Here is a 15,101-nt window from a genome sequence, read left to right as displayed (position 1 = left end):
TGAGCACATGTTGGATGACAGCACCATTTTGCAGTCACCTGGGCTCAAAATATTGGTGGCCTATGACTGCTTCAGCCCCTGCGTCTCCCAGTTTCTGGGATGCACACAGTCTCCCTCCCCTCTTTGGGAGAAGCCTTCGCTCTCTCCCTCCATGCTCATTCAGTGTCTCGCCTCGTGCTTCCACTGGGCCTGCCTTTGGCCTGGCAGCTCTTCCACCACCCCAAACTGGCAAACGCAGGAATGTTGTTGGAGCAAATTTTTAGGGGGGGGGAAGCAGCTTCTTTTATGTGAAAGTGTGAGGAGGTATCAGGCGTTTACCCACATGTCACCGTGGACGAGGACATTTAAAAGAGCAACTGTTGCTGATTGAATTTGAATCTGGTCACACAGATGCAGTTCATTTGGCATGCTCAGAAAAGCTCAGAGTGTTTGCCAGGCATGATGACTCTCCTAGAATGTATCTAGTGGGCTATATGTGTGTAAGAGAAAAATTTATATGGTGCCAGTTGCAAAAAGTTTATCTTTTTATTCTTATTTCATAGACTTATTTTAAACATTAAATTTTTGAATATTGATTTATAAAAAATGTTCTTTAAAGCATGAATGAAGTTGGTCAGTAGAAGAGTTGCTGAGCAGTGTAAATTTATAATTTTTCCACCAGGCTCCGTCTTTATTTCATCTTACTTGGTTAAAAAATACTAAAAGTTTCTCTCTCTGCTCCTCAGACAAAACTGCTGGTTAATACATAAGTTTCCTGTCACCAGGTCGCCTGCACGCAGGCCCCAGTTGAAGAATGGGTTTTTCCTAAACTCTTCGGGCAGCTGCCAGGCAGAGCTTTAGGGAGCCTCTCCTCCTGGAGGCGGCGGCACAGATGCTGCAGGTTCCCGGGGCAGCCCCGACCTCCTGAGCCCACGGTCTCACCTCTCCTGGGACTCACTGCTCCATCAGCATTTCTTTTGGGGGAGTGTTCTGTAAGGCGGGAGGTCACTGGGACTCAGCGCTCTATCACCATTTCTTTTTGGGGGAATGTTCTGGATGTGCTGGAAGAGAGGAGGTCAGGCACACTGGGACTCAGTGCTCTGTCACCTCTGCTTTTTGGGAGAATGTCAGGCACACTGGGACTCAGGTTTTTATGTGCTTGTCCCTTCACCAGGCCCTTATGGCTGAGGTGGCTGTTGGCAGAGGGGTCGTGATAATTCCAGAATTGCTGGGCTCTGCATGTCTGGACATTGGCAAGTTGAATACTGACCCCTTGTCATGTTGTCATTAGTAGAACTGGGACGCATCTGCAACAACCTTTTTTTTTTTTTTTTTTTGAGACGGAGTCTCACTGTGTTGCCCAGGCTGGAGTGCAATGGTGCAGTGTCAGTTCTCACTACAACCTCCGCCTCCCAGGTTCAAATGATTCTCCTGCCTCAGCCTCCTAAGTAGCTGGGATAACAGGCACCTGCCACCATGCCCAGCTGATTTTTATATTTTTAGTAGAGATGGGGCTTCACCATGTTGTCCAGGATAGCCTCAAACTCCTGACCTTGTAATTCACCCACCTCGGCCTCCCAAAGTGCGGGTATTACAGGCATGAGCCACCACGCCCGGCCAACCATTTCATTTTTTAAAAAAGCTGCTTTTTTTGAGACAGGATCTCACTCTGTTGCACAGACTAGAGTACAGTGGTGTGATCTTGGCTGGGCTCCATCGATCCTCCCACCTCAGCCTCTTGACACACTTAGCTAATTTTTCAGATTCTTTTGTAGAGACGGAGGTCTCACTATGTTGCCCAGGCTGGTCTCAAACTCCTGGGCTCAAGTGATCCTCCTGCCTTGGTCTCCCAAAGTGCTGGGATTATAGCATGAGCCACCATGGCCAGCTTAAAGGGAAAACTTTAAAGTTTAGAAAAGAAAACCTTTTCAAAGAAACAAATTTCAGAGGCTTCTGTGAGACTCAGATGAGAGCAGGTCAGAGCTGTATCCTAGTGTCTCACATAGCCAGCCTTCCATAATGTACTTACATTTTTTGTTAAACTTGACAAGTTCCAAATGTAAGACAGTTTAAATCTTGTTCTGTGCTCTTATAATAAAGCGGAGGAAATCTTGTTAAAATTATGCCAAAGGCTGGGTGACTTTTTTTTTTTTTTGAGACGGAATCTTGCTCTTTTGCCTAGACTGGAGTGCAGTGGCGCCGTCTCAGCTCACCACAACCTCCACCTCCCAGATTCAAGGAATTCTCCTGCCTCTGCCTCCCATGTAACTGGAATTATAGGCACCCGTCATCACACCTGGCTAGCTTTTTTATGTTTTAGCAGAGACGGGGTTTCACCATGTTGACCAGGCTGGTCTTGACCTCAGGCAATCTGCCCACCTTGGCCTCCCAAAGATCTAGGGTTACAGGCATGAGTCCGCATGCTCGGCCAGGCCTGATGACTTTTAAACAGAGATACCACCTGGGCATTCAAACTCTTTCAGAGCCCTAGCAGGGTAGAGGGCAGCCTCTTGCCCCATGCTGCTGGCCATAGGCCTCTGTGGTGGACTCTCTGACAGTCCTGTCATCACTATTCCTTGAGTTCAGCAAACAGATGTGTGCCCTCTCCTGCTAGCTGCGGGGAAGTTCAGCAGTGGTTATAGGACGGAGAGGGCAGACGTGGGGCAGCCTACGCCAGCAGTACTTGGCGGGGGTTGATCTGGTAGAGAAGTCAGGTGATGCCGGGTGAGAGGAGCCCAGTCAGGAATCCACAAGAGGATGGGGTGAACCTAAGTGTCAGCCACAGAAATGTAGCCTCTGGGAGAGCAGGGCGCAAGTGTGTCCCCAGCAGCCCTTGGCGCTTGCGCGGGGCTTGGGAGAGGAAGGAACGAGGGATGGCTCAGCCTCAGCCAGGGTGTCTGAGGGCGTGCACGAGGAGGACCCCGGAAGGCAGGGACACCGTGCCTGGAGCCACTGTCCCAGCAGGGACCCCGATATCAGCCATACGCTCTCTGGGTACTTCCCAGGGAACACAGACTGACACCCCTCGTTGCTTTGCAGACCGCGTGCTTCCGAGAGGAGCGCGACGTGCTGGTGAACGGCGACTGCCAGTGGATCACCGCGCTGCACTACGCCTTTCAGGACGAGAACCACCTGGTAGGCTGATGACCAGAGACGCGGCTGGGGCATTCGCTCGAGTCTGTCCCTTTATGCTGTCACTAAAAATGCAGTCAGACAACATGGAACTGGCATATTAAAAATGTGTGTTGGACTTGAAATGGAGGAGTTTTTCACACAGTAATGGTCAGGTAGAACTTTTTTTAAATAGATGTGTGAAAGTATGTACGTTTCTCCTCATCACCGGATGAGCTGATTAGTCTCTTTGCTGGGTTTGATACCCTTTCAGTCTTGAATTACTAATAAGAAACAGCAGTGGGGACTCAGTGGTCTCCTGTGGTGGGGGAGCAGCCCCAGGCCCTTTGGACGGATTTTAGGTTTAACGCTTGGTCTCCACACCGACTGTTTATTTTTCTGACTTGAGCAGGGCTTGTTTGCAGGACTGATAGACCAGCCTTGTGACACACGTGTGTGTGTATCGTCAGGCGTGCTCACAGTGCTCTCAGGGCAGCTGACTTAGTGGGGAAGGGGACAGCAGCCCTCGGTCTTGGGTGCTGAGTGACCCGCGGACTGCCTTGTTCAGGGCTTCTCACTCCTGGAATGACTCTCCAGGTTCCTCTGGACCTAAAAGTGTCCACTGTTGGACCTCTGGGTGGACACGACGGTGCAGACTTCAGAGAAGCAGGTCTGAGCCCAGCTGCATCCCGACGGCACCATTTCTGTAGCGGCCGCAGCGACGGGTGTGATCGCTGTGGTCACCAAGCCTCGGGGCAGGGACCTCACTCTAAAATAACCCTTGCAGCATCAGAGAAAGCCCTGAGGTTTGAACACCCCGGATTAGGGAAAGGTGTGCTGTTGACGCAGACTTTACATGTACGTATTTGCCTCGGCAGGGGGGCAGCTGGCGTTTGTCGAGCACTTAGGACAGTTCAGGCCCACAGGGGTCCCCGTCAGTCGTCCCAACGACCCGGTGATTCCACCATTTCATAAGGGGGTGTCTGGGGCAAAGAGAGACGAAGTCATTTGCCCAAAGTGACTGCATGGATGACGGCACCTGTGTCTGAGTCCCAGCCTGTCGAGCAGATTTTAGGGCCCTATGCTCTGGGACCGTCTCCACATTGAACCCCCTCGCTTCCTGCTGAGTGTCCCTGCTCCCAGGACCCCGGTGGACCGTCTGCAGTTCATTTCCACTGTTGATAAGAACTGAGTGAGGTTTCCAAGGAGTGCAGCCAGCTGGGATCTGTACAAAGGCAGATAATGCTTCTTGTTTCGTTTCTAATGTTTTTCCAAGATTAGCCTAGCATGCTGCCGTCTGAAATGTTAGGAGTTGCAGGTTTTTTCTAAATTAAGACACAGCAGTTAGGAGCTCCTGTGAAGATGCCATGTTCTTGGGATTTTGGAGTTGCCCAGGTAGGAGTACCATGAAAATTTGGGACAAGAGAATGAAGGCGAAGCCTCTGAAGCTTTCTGGCCCCTGACTGCGGGGCCAGCCCTGCGGCTGCACACCTGCTGCCCTGAGCAGGTGCGTTCAGGGATAGGCCAGTTCCTCTTCCTGTGGTGGGGATGCTGACCCAAGCGCAGACTGGCATCAGGTGCCTCTAGGCATGAAGCAGAAACGGGTTCCTCTGACAGCTCAAAGAGTGAGTTCTGCTGCAGTTCCTGTTGGAGTTTTATAAAAATCAAACCTGTTTTACCGCCAACTAAAAGTTACTGGCTTAACTCAGCCCCCTGTGTTCCATGAGAGGACAGACTTGACCTGGTTCTTATTCGGGAGTGGGTCTCTGCCCGTCTTCCTCACGAGCTCCCGCCTCGACTTTCCTCCTGGACTGTGTTCCCGGAGGAGACCATTGATCAGACCCAGCGCTGCGTAGGATGCTTCTGCTCTCCTAGAGTTCTAGGCAGACGTGGACATGGCTGGGGCTCAGCTGTAAGGGCTTGACTCGTCCCTGTGGCTTTCTTTAGGGGCCAGAGGGCCCAGCCGTTCCTTCACCACATTTCCCTTCACCCCTATGTTTCCATCAGCTGCCATGGCCCCTCCCCCTGGAGACGCCTCCACCGTCCCGTCTCCGCTGCCCTCCACACACAGTGGCACCTCTGTGTCTGGTGAGGTGGCCTGTGTGCACTCCCCACTGCCTGCTCTCCATGCCGGCCACAGTCTCTTCTGCCCCCAGCATGAGCTCCGCTGAGCAGGGATCTTGCTGTCTGGTGCCTGCCAGCACCTCTGTTGCCAGAGGGACTGACAGGGCCACAGCAAGGGCTCACGAGCAAATGAACAAGCTGAACTCTGTGAGGAAGGACGGGCAGTGACTGAGCCAGGGCGGGGAGGCCCAGGCTGCCCTAGGCGGCAGCAGGGAGACTTGAGAAAGGCTCCACAGGACGGGACAGCTGCAGAGAGGCTTGGAAGGGATGAGAGGTTGCTGGTAAAGATTCTGTTGAGAGCAGGGACCAGAAATGAAGGTTCTGTCATTTCCTCTGATCTAGCTGGGTCCCTCGCTTCCTCGGACAGGCCCACCAGCGTGGTGCCTCCCTTCCTTTGGAGGCACCACCGTATTGGACATGATGGGTGTCATGTATTACTGCTGGGCCTGGGTCTTTGCTCTGTCCGTGCTTGTTGGGTGACCCTGGGCCCAACCCCAAGCCTCCCATGTCAGATGGTGTCTGGTGCCGGCGGTGAGGACAGTTAGAAGTGTGAATAGGACAGCACTGGCCTGTGTCCCACAGCCTGGCCCCAAGCATAGGCCTTCACAGTGACGGCAGCTGTCACGATGAGCTTCTCAGTAAATAGCTATGGGGTCACTGCCTCTGCTGATAAACATCGTTTCCTCCCTGTGTGGGCTGGTGAAAAGCTAGCTGTCCAGACCAGAGCATCCATCTCTTCACAGAAAATTTGCTCCTGGGAGGCTGAGGCCACATGCTTCCCCAGCAGTCCCTGAGGCGCAGCAGCCCCGGAGATGGAGGTGTTGGCTGCCACCCCGACTCTGGCTGTGATGGTCTCCCCCATCCTGGGCCTCTCTGACCTGTGAGATCCCCCCACCGGGCCTCCACAGATTGGGGCTTCATGGTCTGAGCCTTCTGAGTGCTGTAAGAGACAGGCTGTCCTCAGGCAGAGCTCCACGCAAGACGCAGGCTTACCTTGGGGTTGACCACTTCCATCCAGCACACAGCTGGCCTGGTGGCAAGGGAATTCCCAGAGACCTCTCAGGGAGGTGACAGGCTCAGGCCTGCTAGCAGAAGATTTTTTTTTTTTGAGTTGGAGTCTCACTCTGTTGCCCAGGCTGGAGTGCAGTGGCATGATCTCTGTTCAGTGCAGCCTCCGCCTCTCAGGTTCAAATGATTCTCCTGCCTCAGCCTCCTGAGTAGTTGGGACTATAGGCACACACTACCACGCCCGGCTAATTTTTTGTATTTTTAGTAGAGACGGGGTTTCACTGTCTTAGCCAGGCTGGTTTCGATCTGACCCCATGATCTGCCAGCCTCAGCCTCCCAAAGTGCTGGGCTTACAGTTGCGAGCCACCACGCCCAGCCCAGATGTTTTGTTTTTTTTTTTCCCCATTACTCCCATTTCTACTTAAGCAGTAGCTTTTCTAAGTTTTCTCTTGGAGTGAACCTATAAGTAATTATCTTTCAGCTCTTTTATAATGAAATCTTTCCCATAAGAACCGCTGTGATGTCATGTGTGATGTTAAGATACCTCGCTTCCCTTCTTTGGTCCTGTGTCGTCCTCCTATATATAACATGAGGGCCTCCAGAATTATTTCTAAACCCGGTAGGATTTGATGCCCTATTAACCGTGCTGCTTCTTTGGGTCACTAGCTTTTAGAGTGCCTTCTCCAGCATCAAGCCCTGTAATCATTCCTCCGTTTGATTAAATGTATTACTGAAGCCTGTGCTCTGCCACATGCCCCGCTGAAGATGACAGCAGTGTGGCACGCCTTGGGGTGCGTGTCCGGGAGGTCTTGGGTGACGGAAGAGCAGCTGAGATGCCACGAGCCAGGCTTGGAGTCTGAGAACCTCGTAGTGGAAGGCTGGCCTTTGATTGTCAGGGGTAGTGGTGACTAAACGTGGTGTCTTCTCCCCTTCTCTTTCCAATCTGTAGTACTTAGTCATGGATTACTACGTGGGTGGTGATTTACTGACCCTGCTCAGCAAATTTGAAGACAAGCTTCCAGAAGACATGGCGAGGTTCTACATTGGTGAAATGGTGCTGGCCATTGACTCCATCCATCAGCTTCATTACGTGCACAGGTAACCAGCTTCTGATCTTATAGAAACCATGTTTCACCGTTAAAATGCTCCTTGCAGAGCTACCAAGTCTAGGCCCTCCCAAGAAGCCATGTAGATAGCGAGTCCCCACTGTGAGCTGCCGCGGCACAGGCTGAGGCCCGCATCGCTGTCTTCCAGCCCCAGCGCCCATGGATCCCGGCTCCCATTGTTGCAGTTGTGAGAGTCTAACTCCTGTCAGCTGAAGCCACTGTGTCTTTTGATACTTATTTGATACTGACTCAACCTCTCCCCACCCAATCCCCCCTTCCTGAAATGCCTATGCCCTCTGGGGCTCACGTCGGGTCTGGGGGTCCTCTATCTCCACCGCCCAAGACCCCCTCCCCAAACTGTCTTATGAGGGGCCTGGGGCCCTCTGTCTCCATATTCTTTCTCAACTCTGCTCCTCTCTCTCTGCCACACTGAAGGAAACTCTTACAAAGGAAAGACGGGCCTGAGGAAGAGGCTTTGTCACCTTGACATGCAGGACTTGAGCTGAGAGAGCGTGTGAGGCAGAAGCCTGAAGCTGTGCCCTCTCCTGCTCTCCTGGGCCCCCTCTGCCTTCTTGGCTGGGAGGGCAGCTCCCCAGTGACTCAGCCACCAAGTCTGCGTCTTCACATAGCTCTTGTCCTGAGACTCAGAGATTCAGTCCTGTGGTTTGTTTTGGTGTTTGTTGTTTTTAAAAACTAGTTTTTCTTGTCTTTTTATTATAAGGTAATTTTGTGGTAATAGTTTTAAGAAGTCAAACAGTTCCACAGAGCCTACAACCAAGACCAAGCCCAGCCCTGCCCCACCCAGATTATACTTGCTCAGGTAGCTATTGGAAACGTTTAAAATTAGTTTTCCAGTGTCTACATCAAAAGTTTATATTGCTAACTTCTTTCTTTCTTTTTTGGCTTTAGAGCACATCTATTAAATTGAAATTTTAAGTCCTTTACATAATTGCCTCTTTCTCTCACCCATCTCTCCCACATATACTTCCAAACTCTTTTCTCCCACATCATCATCCTTTTTTATTTTTATTTTTATTTTTATTTTTTAAGATGAAGTCTCACTCTGTCACCCACACTGGAGTGCAGTGGCACAATTCCAGCTCACTGTAGCCTCCGTCTCTATTCTCCTGCCTCAGGTTCCTAAATAGCTGGGACTATAGGCACATGCCACCATAACTGGCTAATTTTTTTGTATTTTTAGTAGAGTTGGGATTTTGTCACATTGGCCAGGCTGGTCTTGACTTTTGACCTCAAGTGACCTGCCCGCCTCAGCCTCCAAAGTGCTGGGATTACAGGGAGGAGCCACTGGCCCGGCCCCGCGTCATCCACTTGACTTTTATTACGTTCAGCCAGCTTTTGGTGTTATCGTGAGTGCATAGCCATTACATAGCCTCGTGGTCCCGTATGAGGGACACTCTGTACATAAACGTTTGCTTTCTCTGGAGTTGATAATTGCCTTGTTTTCTATTAGCTTTTCTTTCTTTTTTTTTAAATAGGAAAGTCTGTCACTAATTTGTCCCGAGATATTATGGCCATGTTACAAAGCTCCATACCTGGAGACGCATTGGGTAGTCTCCGTCTGGTCTTCCTTGGCACTGTCCCTTCCATCATTCCCCTCCTCAAACCGTCCGCATTGGTCCCTCATTTGTTCTGTGCTAGGCTCATTCCGAGATGGCTTTTCAAGTGCACAGATTCCCTCTCCCTTTTCTGGGATTGGCTTCCTGGGGGTCATCTGGGCAGTGTGGTATTTTGTTTTTTTTTTTTTTTGAGACAGAGTCTCCCTCTGTCGCTCAGACTGAGGTGCAGTGGCGGGCTAGGGTGCAGACGGAACAGCGTGGTTTGGAGCCTGTGCCACTCTGTTGTCGCTTGGGCCCCTTCCTGGGGTTGGGTAGGTGCTGTGGTGATTCTGGGCTATGCCCACCACCCTGCCGGGCGGGGGTCTGCAGATTCCACAGCTGCCATATGGCTTCCGCAGCTGGACCCCAAAACTTCATGGGTGAGGGAATCAGTGGGAGACCAGGACCCAGGGGGTGCCCCTCACAGGTGGGTGCAGCTTCTTCCTGAGAGGTCAGATCCTGATGAAACCAGGAAAGGCAGAGATAACGAGGGACACGAAGGGTTTCAGAGAGAGAACATCGGCCGGGCAAATGGCTCACGCCTGTAATCAGCGCTTTGGGAGGCCAAGGCAGATGGATCACCTGAGGTTAGGAGTTCCAGAATGGCCTTGGCCAATGTGGTAAAACCCTCTCTGTACTAAAAATACAAAAAATTAGCCAAGCATAATAATGTGCACCTGTAATCCCAGCTACTCAGGAGGCTGAGGCGGGAGAATCGCTTGAACCCACAGGTGGAGGTTGCAGTGAGCTGAGATCATGCCATTGCACTCCAGCCTGGGCAACAAAAGTGAAACTCCATCTCAAAAAAAAGAAAGAACATCACATCCCCAAAAAGGGAGCAGAGAGAATAGTGTATGAGCAAAATAAGAACAGAGTGCAAATTTTAAGGAAAAGAATATGTAGAAAGCAAAAAGTCTTAGAAAGTCAAAACTAGAGAAAAGTAGAAAGTTCAGTAGAAGAGGCAGAAGATGAAATAGAGGAAATCTGACAAAAAACCTCGGAAAGAAGATCCAGTGGTCAGAGTGGCCCTGGAGCTGCTCCCCAGGTGGTGGACTGTGTGCTCTGGAGGCTGAGGCGGACCTGCTGTGGGAATCAGACCTCTGTTGGTTTTGCAGCAGGAAGCTCCACAAGGGGAATGTTTGGAAGTGGGAGTTGATATCACTCCAAACTGGGCCAGTGAGGGACATGAGCCGCCTCCCTTTTCAGTGCGTCAGAGGAAGAGCTGGAAGGGAGAAGCAAAGCTTCGGACCACCGTGGCTCTTTCACCCCCACCTGCTGGGTGCCACTGATTCTAGCCAGAATCTCAGCAGCTGGGAGAAAAGGCACTTGGGGAGCCTGGAGCTACTTCTCAGGCCTATCCTGACTCTCCCTTGAAGATGCCACTGCCCCCAGGTTTTAGAGGAGAGTGGATGGAGGCAGTCCCAGTACAGTGGCCCATGGCAGCCCTCAGCTCTCTCAGTTGGCCTGGGGACCACCTGCCCATCTAAAGGCCTCTGCCGTTGGGAGCCATGGGTCAGTCCTTGCCCTGAACCTCCAGTGCTCTTCTGCCAGGAGAGCTTTCATCACGCAAACGGCAAGTTCACTTAAAGGAACAACCACCACTGGCCTGGTGTGGTGGCTCACGCCTGTAATCCCAGCACTTTAGGAGGCCAAGACGGGCGGATCACAAGGTCAGGAGTTCAAGACCAGTCTTGCCAAGATGGTGAAACCTCGTCACTAAAAAAAATAGAAAAATCAGCCGGGCATGGTGGCGTGTGCCTGTAATCCCAGCTACTTGGGAGGCTGAGGCAGGAGAATTGCTTGAACCTGGGTGGTGGAGGTTGCAGTGAGCTGAGATCGTGCCACTGCACCCCAGCCTGGGTGACGGAGGGAGTCTCTGTCTAAAAAAAAAAAAAAAAAAAAAAGCCACCATATTTTAAATACAGAATTCCACTGCCCAGATGACCCCCCAGCGCATGCAGATGGCCAGCAGTTGAAGGCCCCTGGAAGGTATACAAGGAAGATGGCCTTCCTGAGGCCCCTCTTGAGCCTGTCTTCTCAGCATCTGCTGGTGTCAGTGGTCCCAGGGTGGCCCTGGTAGGAACATCTCTATTTTATAGGGAATTCCTGGCAGCTAGGTCCTGTTTAACCTGGACGCTGGTCATTCTTTTTTTTTTGAGACGGAGTTTCGCTCTTGTTACCCAGGCTGCAGTGCAATGGCGCAATCTCGGCTCACCGCAACCTCCGCCTCCTGGGTTCAAGCAATTCTCCCGCCTCAGCCTCCCGAGTAGCTGGGATTACAGGCACGGGCCACCATGCCCAGCTAATCTTTTGTATTTTTAGTAGAGACGGGGTTTCACCATGTTGACCAGGATGGTCTCGATCTCTTGACCTCGTGATCCACCTGCCTTGACCTCCCAAAGTGCTGGGATTACAGGCTTGAGCTACCGCGCCCGGCCTGGACGCTGGTCATTCTATTCCTGCTAACTCGTTCCGTTGAACACCTGCCGTTGGCGTGTGTCAGGCCTCCTCACTCTTCTGTGTCTTCCCAGCCTGCCTCTGGCCACTTGGGACATTTTGTGTGTGTGTGAAATTACGGTTATTTGCCTTAAACATTTTCCTTTACAATCGCTTCTCCATTTCTATGTGAATTGTCCTTCCTTCCATTCCCAAACCAAAAAAGTTCAGCCCAAATGATGACATTTTGGGGGAGAAGAGCCAGGTTGTTCCAATCTAAATAAAGTCATCTCATTGTCCTTGTCTTAAATCTTCCTGGAAGCCAGGAAAGAGCTTGTTACAGAGCCTCCTTGAGCTTCTCTTCAAACATTGGTCCTGTATGTGTGGCTTTAAGTCTTCCTGGTCATCAGACTGGTCATCCTTTATTTACGTGGGTGACTCAGAAGGGAGTGGAGGCTGGATGGGAGCCACGGTTTGTGAGGTCGAGTGAACACCTCCAAGCACCCTGGTCATAGGGAGGGCAGGGGAGGGGCTGGGTCTGCTTCTGCTTCGAGGAGTACTGTTCTTTCTTTCCCTCCTTCTCTCTGTCCTTCCATCCTCTCATCCTTCCAACTCTCCCTCTTTCTCTTTCTGGCTTTCACTCTTTTTTCATGAGAAAGGAATGCAGAAAAATTGGTGGATGTGGGAGAGTCCATTAGATGTCCCCAAAAGTGCAGTTTGTAGACGTGATCTTGTCCGGAAGCCTTGCATCCCATGTGGACGCGGCGCGTTGCGAACCCACCTGTGGCGTCGGGTGCAGCATCAGCACACCCCCTGCACGCAGCCTTCAGAGTCGCCATACCTTGAGGAGGTGGACACCTGCCTTTTCTCCCATCGCTGGTAGAGGCTGTTGGGAAGTGAGCGTAGTGTATATAACACATGAAGAATAATTTTTCCCTGTGAAGCAAATTTAATGAGATTTACTTAAATGTGTACATTAGACACTCCTAAGAAAAGGGGATTTTTATTAGTGAAATTAAGGTATTCAGCAGATGGGCCAGGCATGGTGGTTCACGCCTGTAATCCCAGCACTTTGGGAGGCTGAGGTGAGTGTATTGCTCGAGCTCACCAGTTCAAGACCAGCCTGGCCAACATGGCAAAACCCGTCTCTACCAAAATTACAAACAACTAGCTGGGTGTGGTAGTGCACGCCTGCAATCCCAGCTACTCAGTAGGCTGAGGTATGAGAATCGCTTGAACCCGGCGAGACAGAGGTTGCAGTGAGCTGCTGAGATTGTGTCACCGCACTCCAGCCTGGGTGACAGGGTGAGACTCTTGTCTCAAAAAATATATGTATTCAGCAGATGTTTTCATTTTTACTTTTTTCTTCCAGACTTAAAGATTTTTTGTCAGTCGAAGCTGCAAAAGTAATGTGAGACAGAAATTTTTTTGGATTAAATTCTGATGCGCTTAAACATTTGGTGGGGCGGTGAGTGGGTTCTTGGGCTGTTGTGGCGTGTGGCATGAGGACAGTGCATGCTGTGTGTCGTGCTGTCGGGCAGGCTGGGCACAGTCAGTTGTGACCATTTATGCATGGCACCTATTGTGTCTGCCATTTATAATTGTTTTATATCTGGGTGCCAGCAAAAACAGCCTTTAAATCACTGTCATCTGTAGCTGGGATAGGAGGGCTTTTTGTAACTTTAAAGTGCATTTCAGTTGACCTCTTTATATTGAAGTATGTCACAGGTATTCAGAAAAGCCCCCAAACCAAGGTGTGTAACTCAGTGGATTGTCACAAAATGTGTACACTCACAGCAGCACCCAGATGAGAAGTCCCCTCAGTCTCCCCCATCACTCCCTCCCCAGAGGTCACCACCTCTCACCACCCACAGTGCTGTGCAGAACTTTCCATAGTGATGGAATATTCTGGATCTGTGCTGTTCAGTACAGTAGCCCCAGCCACAAGTGGCTGATACAGTAAAAGAACTGAGTTCTTCATTTTATGTAATTTACATAAATTGGACTTTTAAAAGCCCTGTGTGGCTAGGAGTTACCATGTTAGACTGTGAGGATCTGAAGGCATAAATCAGCTTTGCCTATTTTTAAATAAATATATATATATATGGAATCGTATTATGTATTTACTCTTTTAAAAAAAGGGTTTTTTTGCCTGTTTTAAAACACTATATATGGAATCATATTACGTATTTACTCTTTTGAAAGTTTTCTTTTTAAATAATGTTTCAAATAATTTCAAACTCAAAAAATTTCAGTCTTATACAAGGCTTGCAAGAGTGGTACAAAAAGCACCCATATACCTTTATCCAGATTCACCTGTTCTTAATGTTTGGGCTCCTATCATCATATACATCCCTTTCCCTCTCCCTTTCCTACATGCACACAGTTTTCTCCTGATCCGTCTGAGAATAAGCTGCATGGACCATGAGCGTTTACCCCTAAATTCTTCCTTCTACTTCTCTTAAATACCTAATCTTATCATCTGTACTGAAATTTTATCACTTGGCCCAGGGGCCTGCCTTCGAGCAGCGTTTTCTTCCCTCCAGTACAGAATCCAGTCTAGGGTCACATGTTGAATTTCATTGTCATGTAGTTTTTAATCTCTTTTCATCTAGAGTAGTTCCCCGTCCTTTCTTTGTTGTGACATTGGCACACTGGAAGATCACGGGCATGTGTGGAGAGAACAGTGTCCCATGCTTTCTGTAGAAGACTTCTCAGTGTGGTTTGGTCCGATGTTTCCTCCTGGTAGATTGAGATGATGTGTTCATTTCTGTTGGAGTGTGTGTAAATATATTGAGTCCCTCTCGGTGTCGTATCCAGAGGTGTACAATATCCATCAGCGCCCCCCACCCCAGTGGTGATGAGGTCCATCACCCAGTTAAGATTTTGTTAGAGTTTTCTGTTATATTGTTTTTTTTCCCTGTGGGGAGATACTTTAAGACCATGCAAATACCCTCTTCCTCTTTAAAATTTCCTCCCGAGATTTAGTATCCATTAACAGTTTTTGCCTGGACCGGTCTTTGCATGGTTGCACATTGATTTACAAACTCCAGGCCCACCACGCTGACCAGTCATTCGGCTTTCTGCTCTCAGGAAGCACCTCCTTTCCCCATCTATTGGTCTGTTTATGATCAGTGTGGATACATGGATCCTTTTTTCTCCCAGTGGTTTGTAACTCACTGTCTTAGTTATTTTTGTGCTGAAACTGTCCTGTATTTGGCACTCCTGTGTTTGCTCTGTGCCTTGTCACTTTCCGAGGATGCCCTTAGTTTCTGGCTCATCTTACATCTTCTGTGCCCCAACTCCATTGTTTCTCAGAAGAGCTGCAGGCCCTTCAGTGGGGAGCAGCTTTGAGGGTGCTGGGTGTGTGCACTACTGTGGGGTCGTCTGCTTCTAGGCCCCTCAGTGCACAGAGATAGTGACATAGAGGTATATGCACAGGCACGTTCATGGACACGTGTCTACCTGTTCATACTTGGGAATTAGGAGTTAACTTCCTGGCTTCCTCCGTTTCCGTATTTTTGTCTTCCTCCTCCTGACAGCTGTGACTTCAGCAACGTTAGTACAAGGACGCACTTGATCAGTCCTGTGACGTGTCTAACATAGCTTTACAATTGCTCTGCCCATGCCACTGCAGAAACAGACCTGCCGAAAAGAGTTCTGGGTTTGTTTGCGGTTCTCCCCCATCTCATTGGGACTGCACCCCTCGCCTGCAGTAGTT

General features: G+C 50.1%; 1 protein-coding gene across 19 annotated transcripts in view; it reads left to right on the top strand.

Moving 5' to 3' along the window:
• CDC42BPB (CDC42 binding protein kinase beta) overlaps positions 1-15,101 on the top strand; it is a 116,273-nt gene that overhangs the window by 46,836 nt on the left and 54,336 nt on the right. For all 19 annotated transcript variants that reach the window (XR_013521612.1, XR_013521608.1, XR_013521610.1 and 16 more), the window contains exons 4-5: positions 3,019-3,114; positions 7,172-7,320. Coding sequence is in view for 12 of the 19 variants with exons in the window: in XM_054240386.2 (XP_054096361.1) it covers positions 3,019-3,114; positions 7,172-7,320 (245 nt within the window). In the remaining 7 variants the exon portion in view is untranslated. The remainder of the gene's footprint in view (positions 1-3,018; positions 3,115-7,171; positions 7,321-15,101) is intronic.

This window comes from Callithrix jacchus, chromosome 8 (assembly GCF_049354715.1).
Source record: "Callithrix jacchus isolate 240 chromosome 8, calJac240_pri, whole genome shotgun sequence".
NCBI classification, from domain to species: Eukaryota; Metazoa; Chordata; class Mammalia; order Primates; family Cebidae; genus Callithrix; species Callithrix jacchus.
The sequence above is the reverse complement of the archived record's forward strand: the minus strand, read 5'-3'. Positions and strand labels throughout refer to the sequence as shown.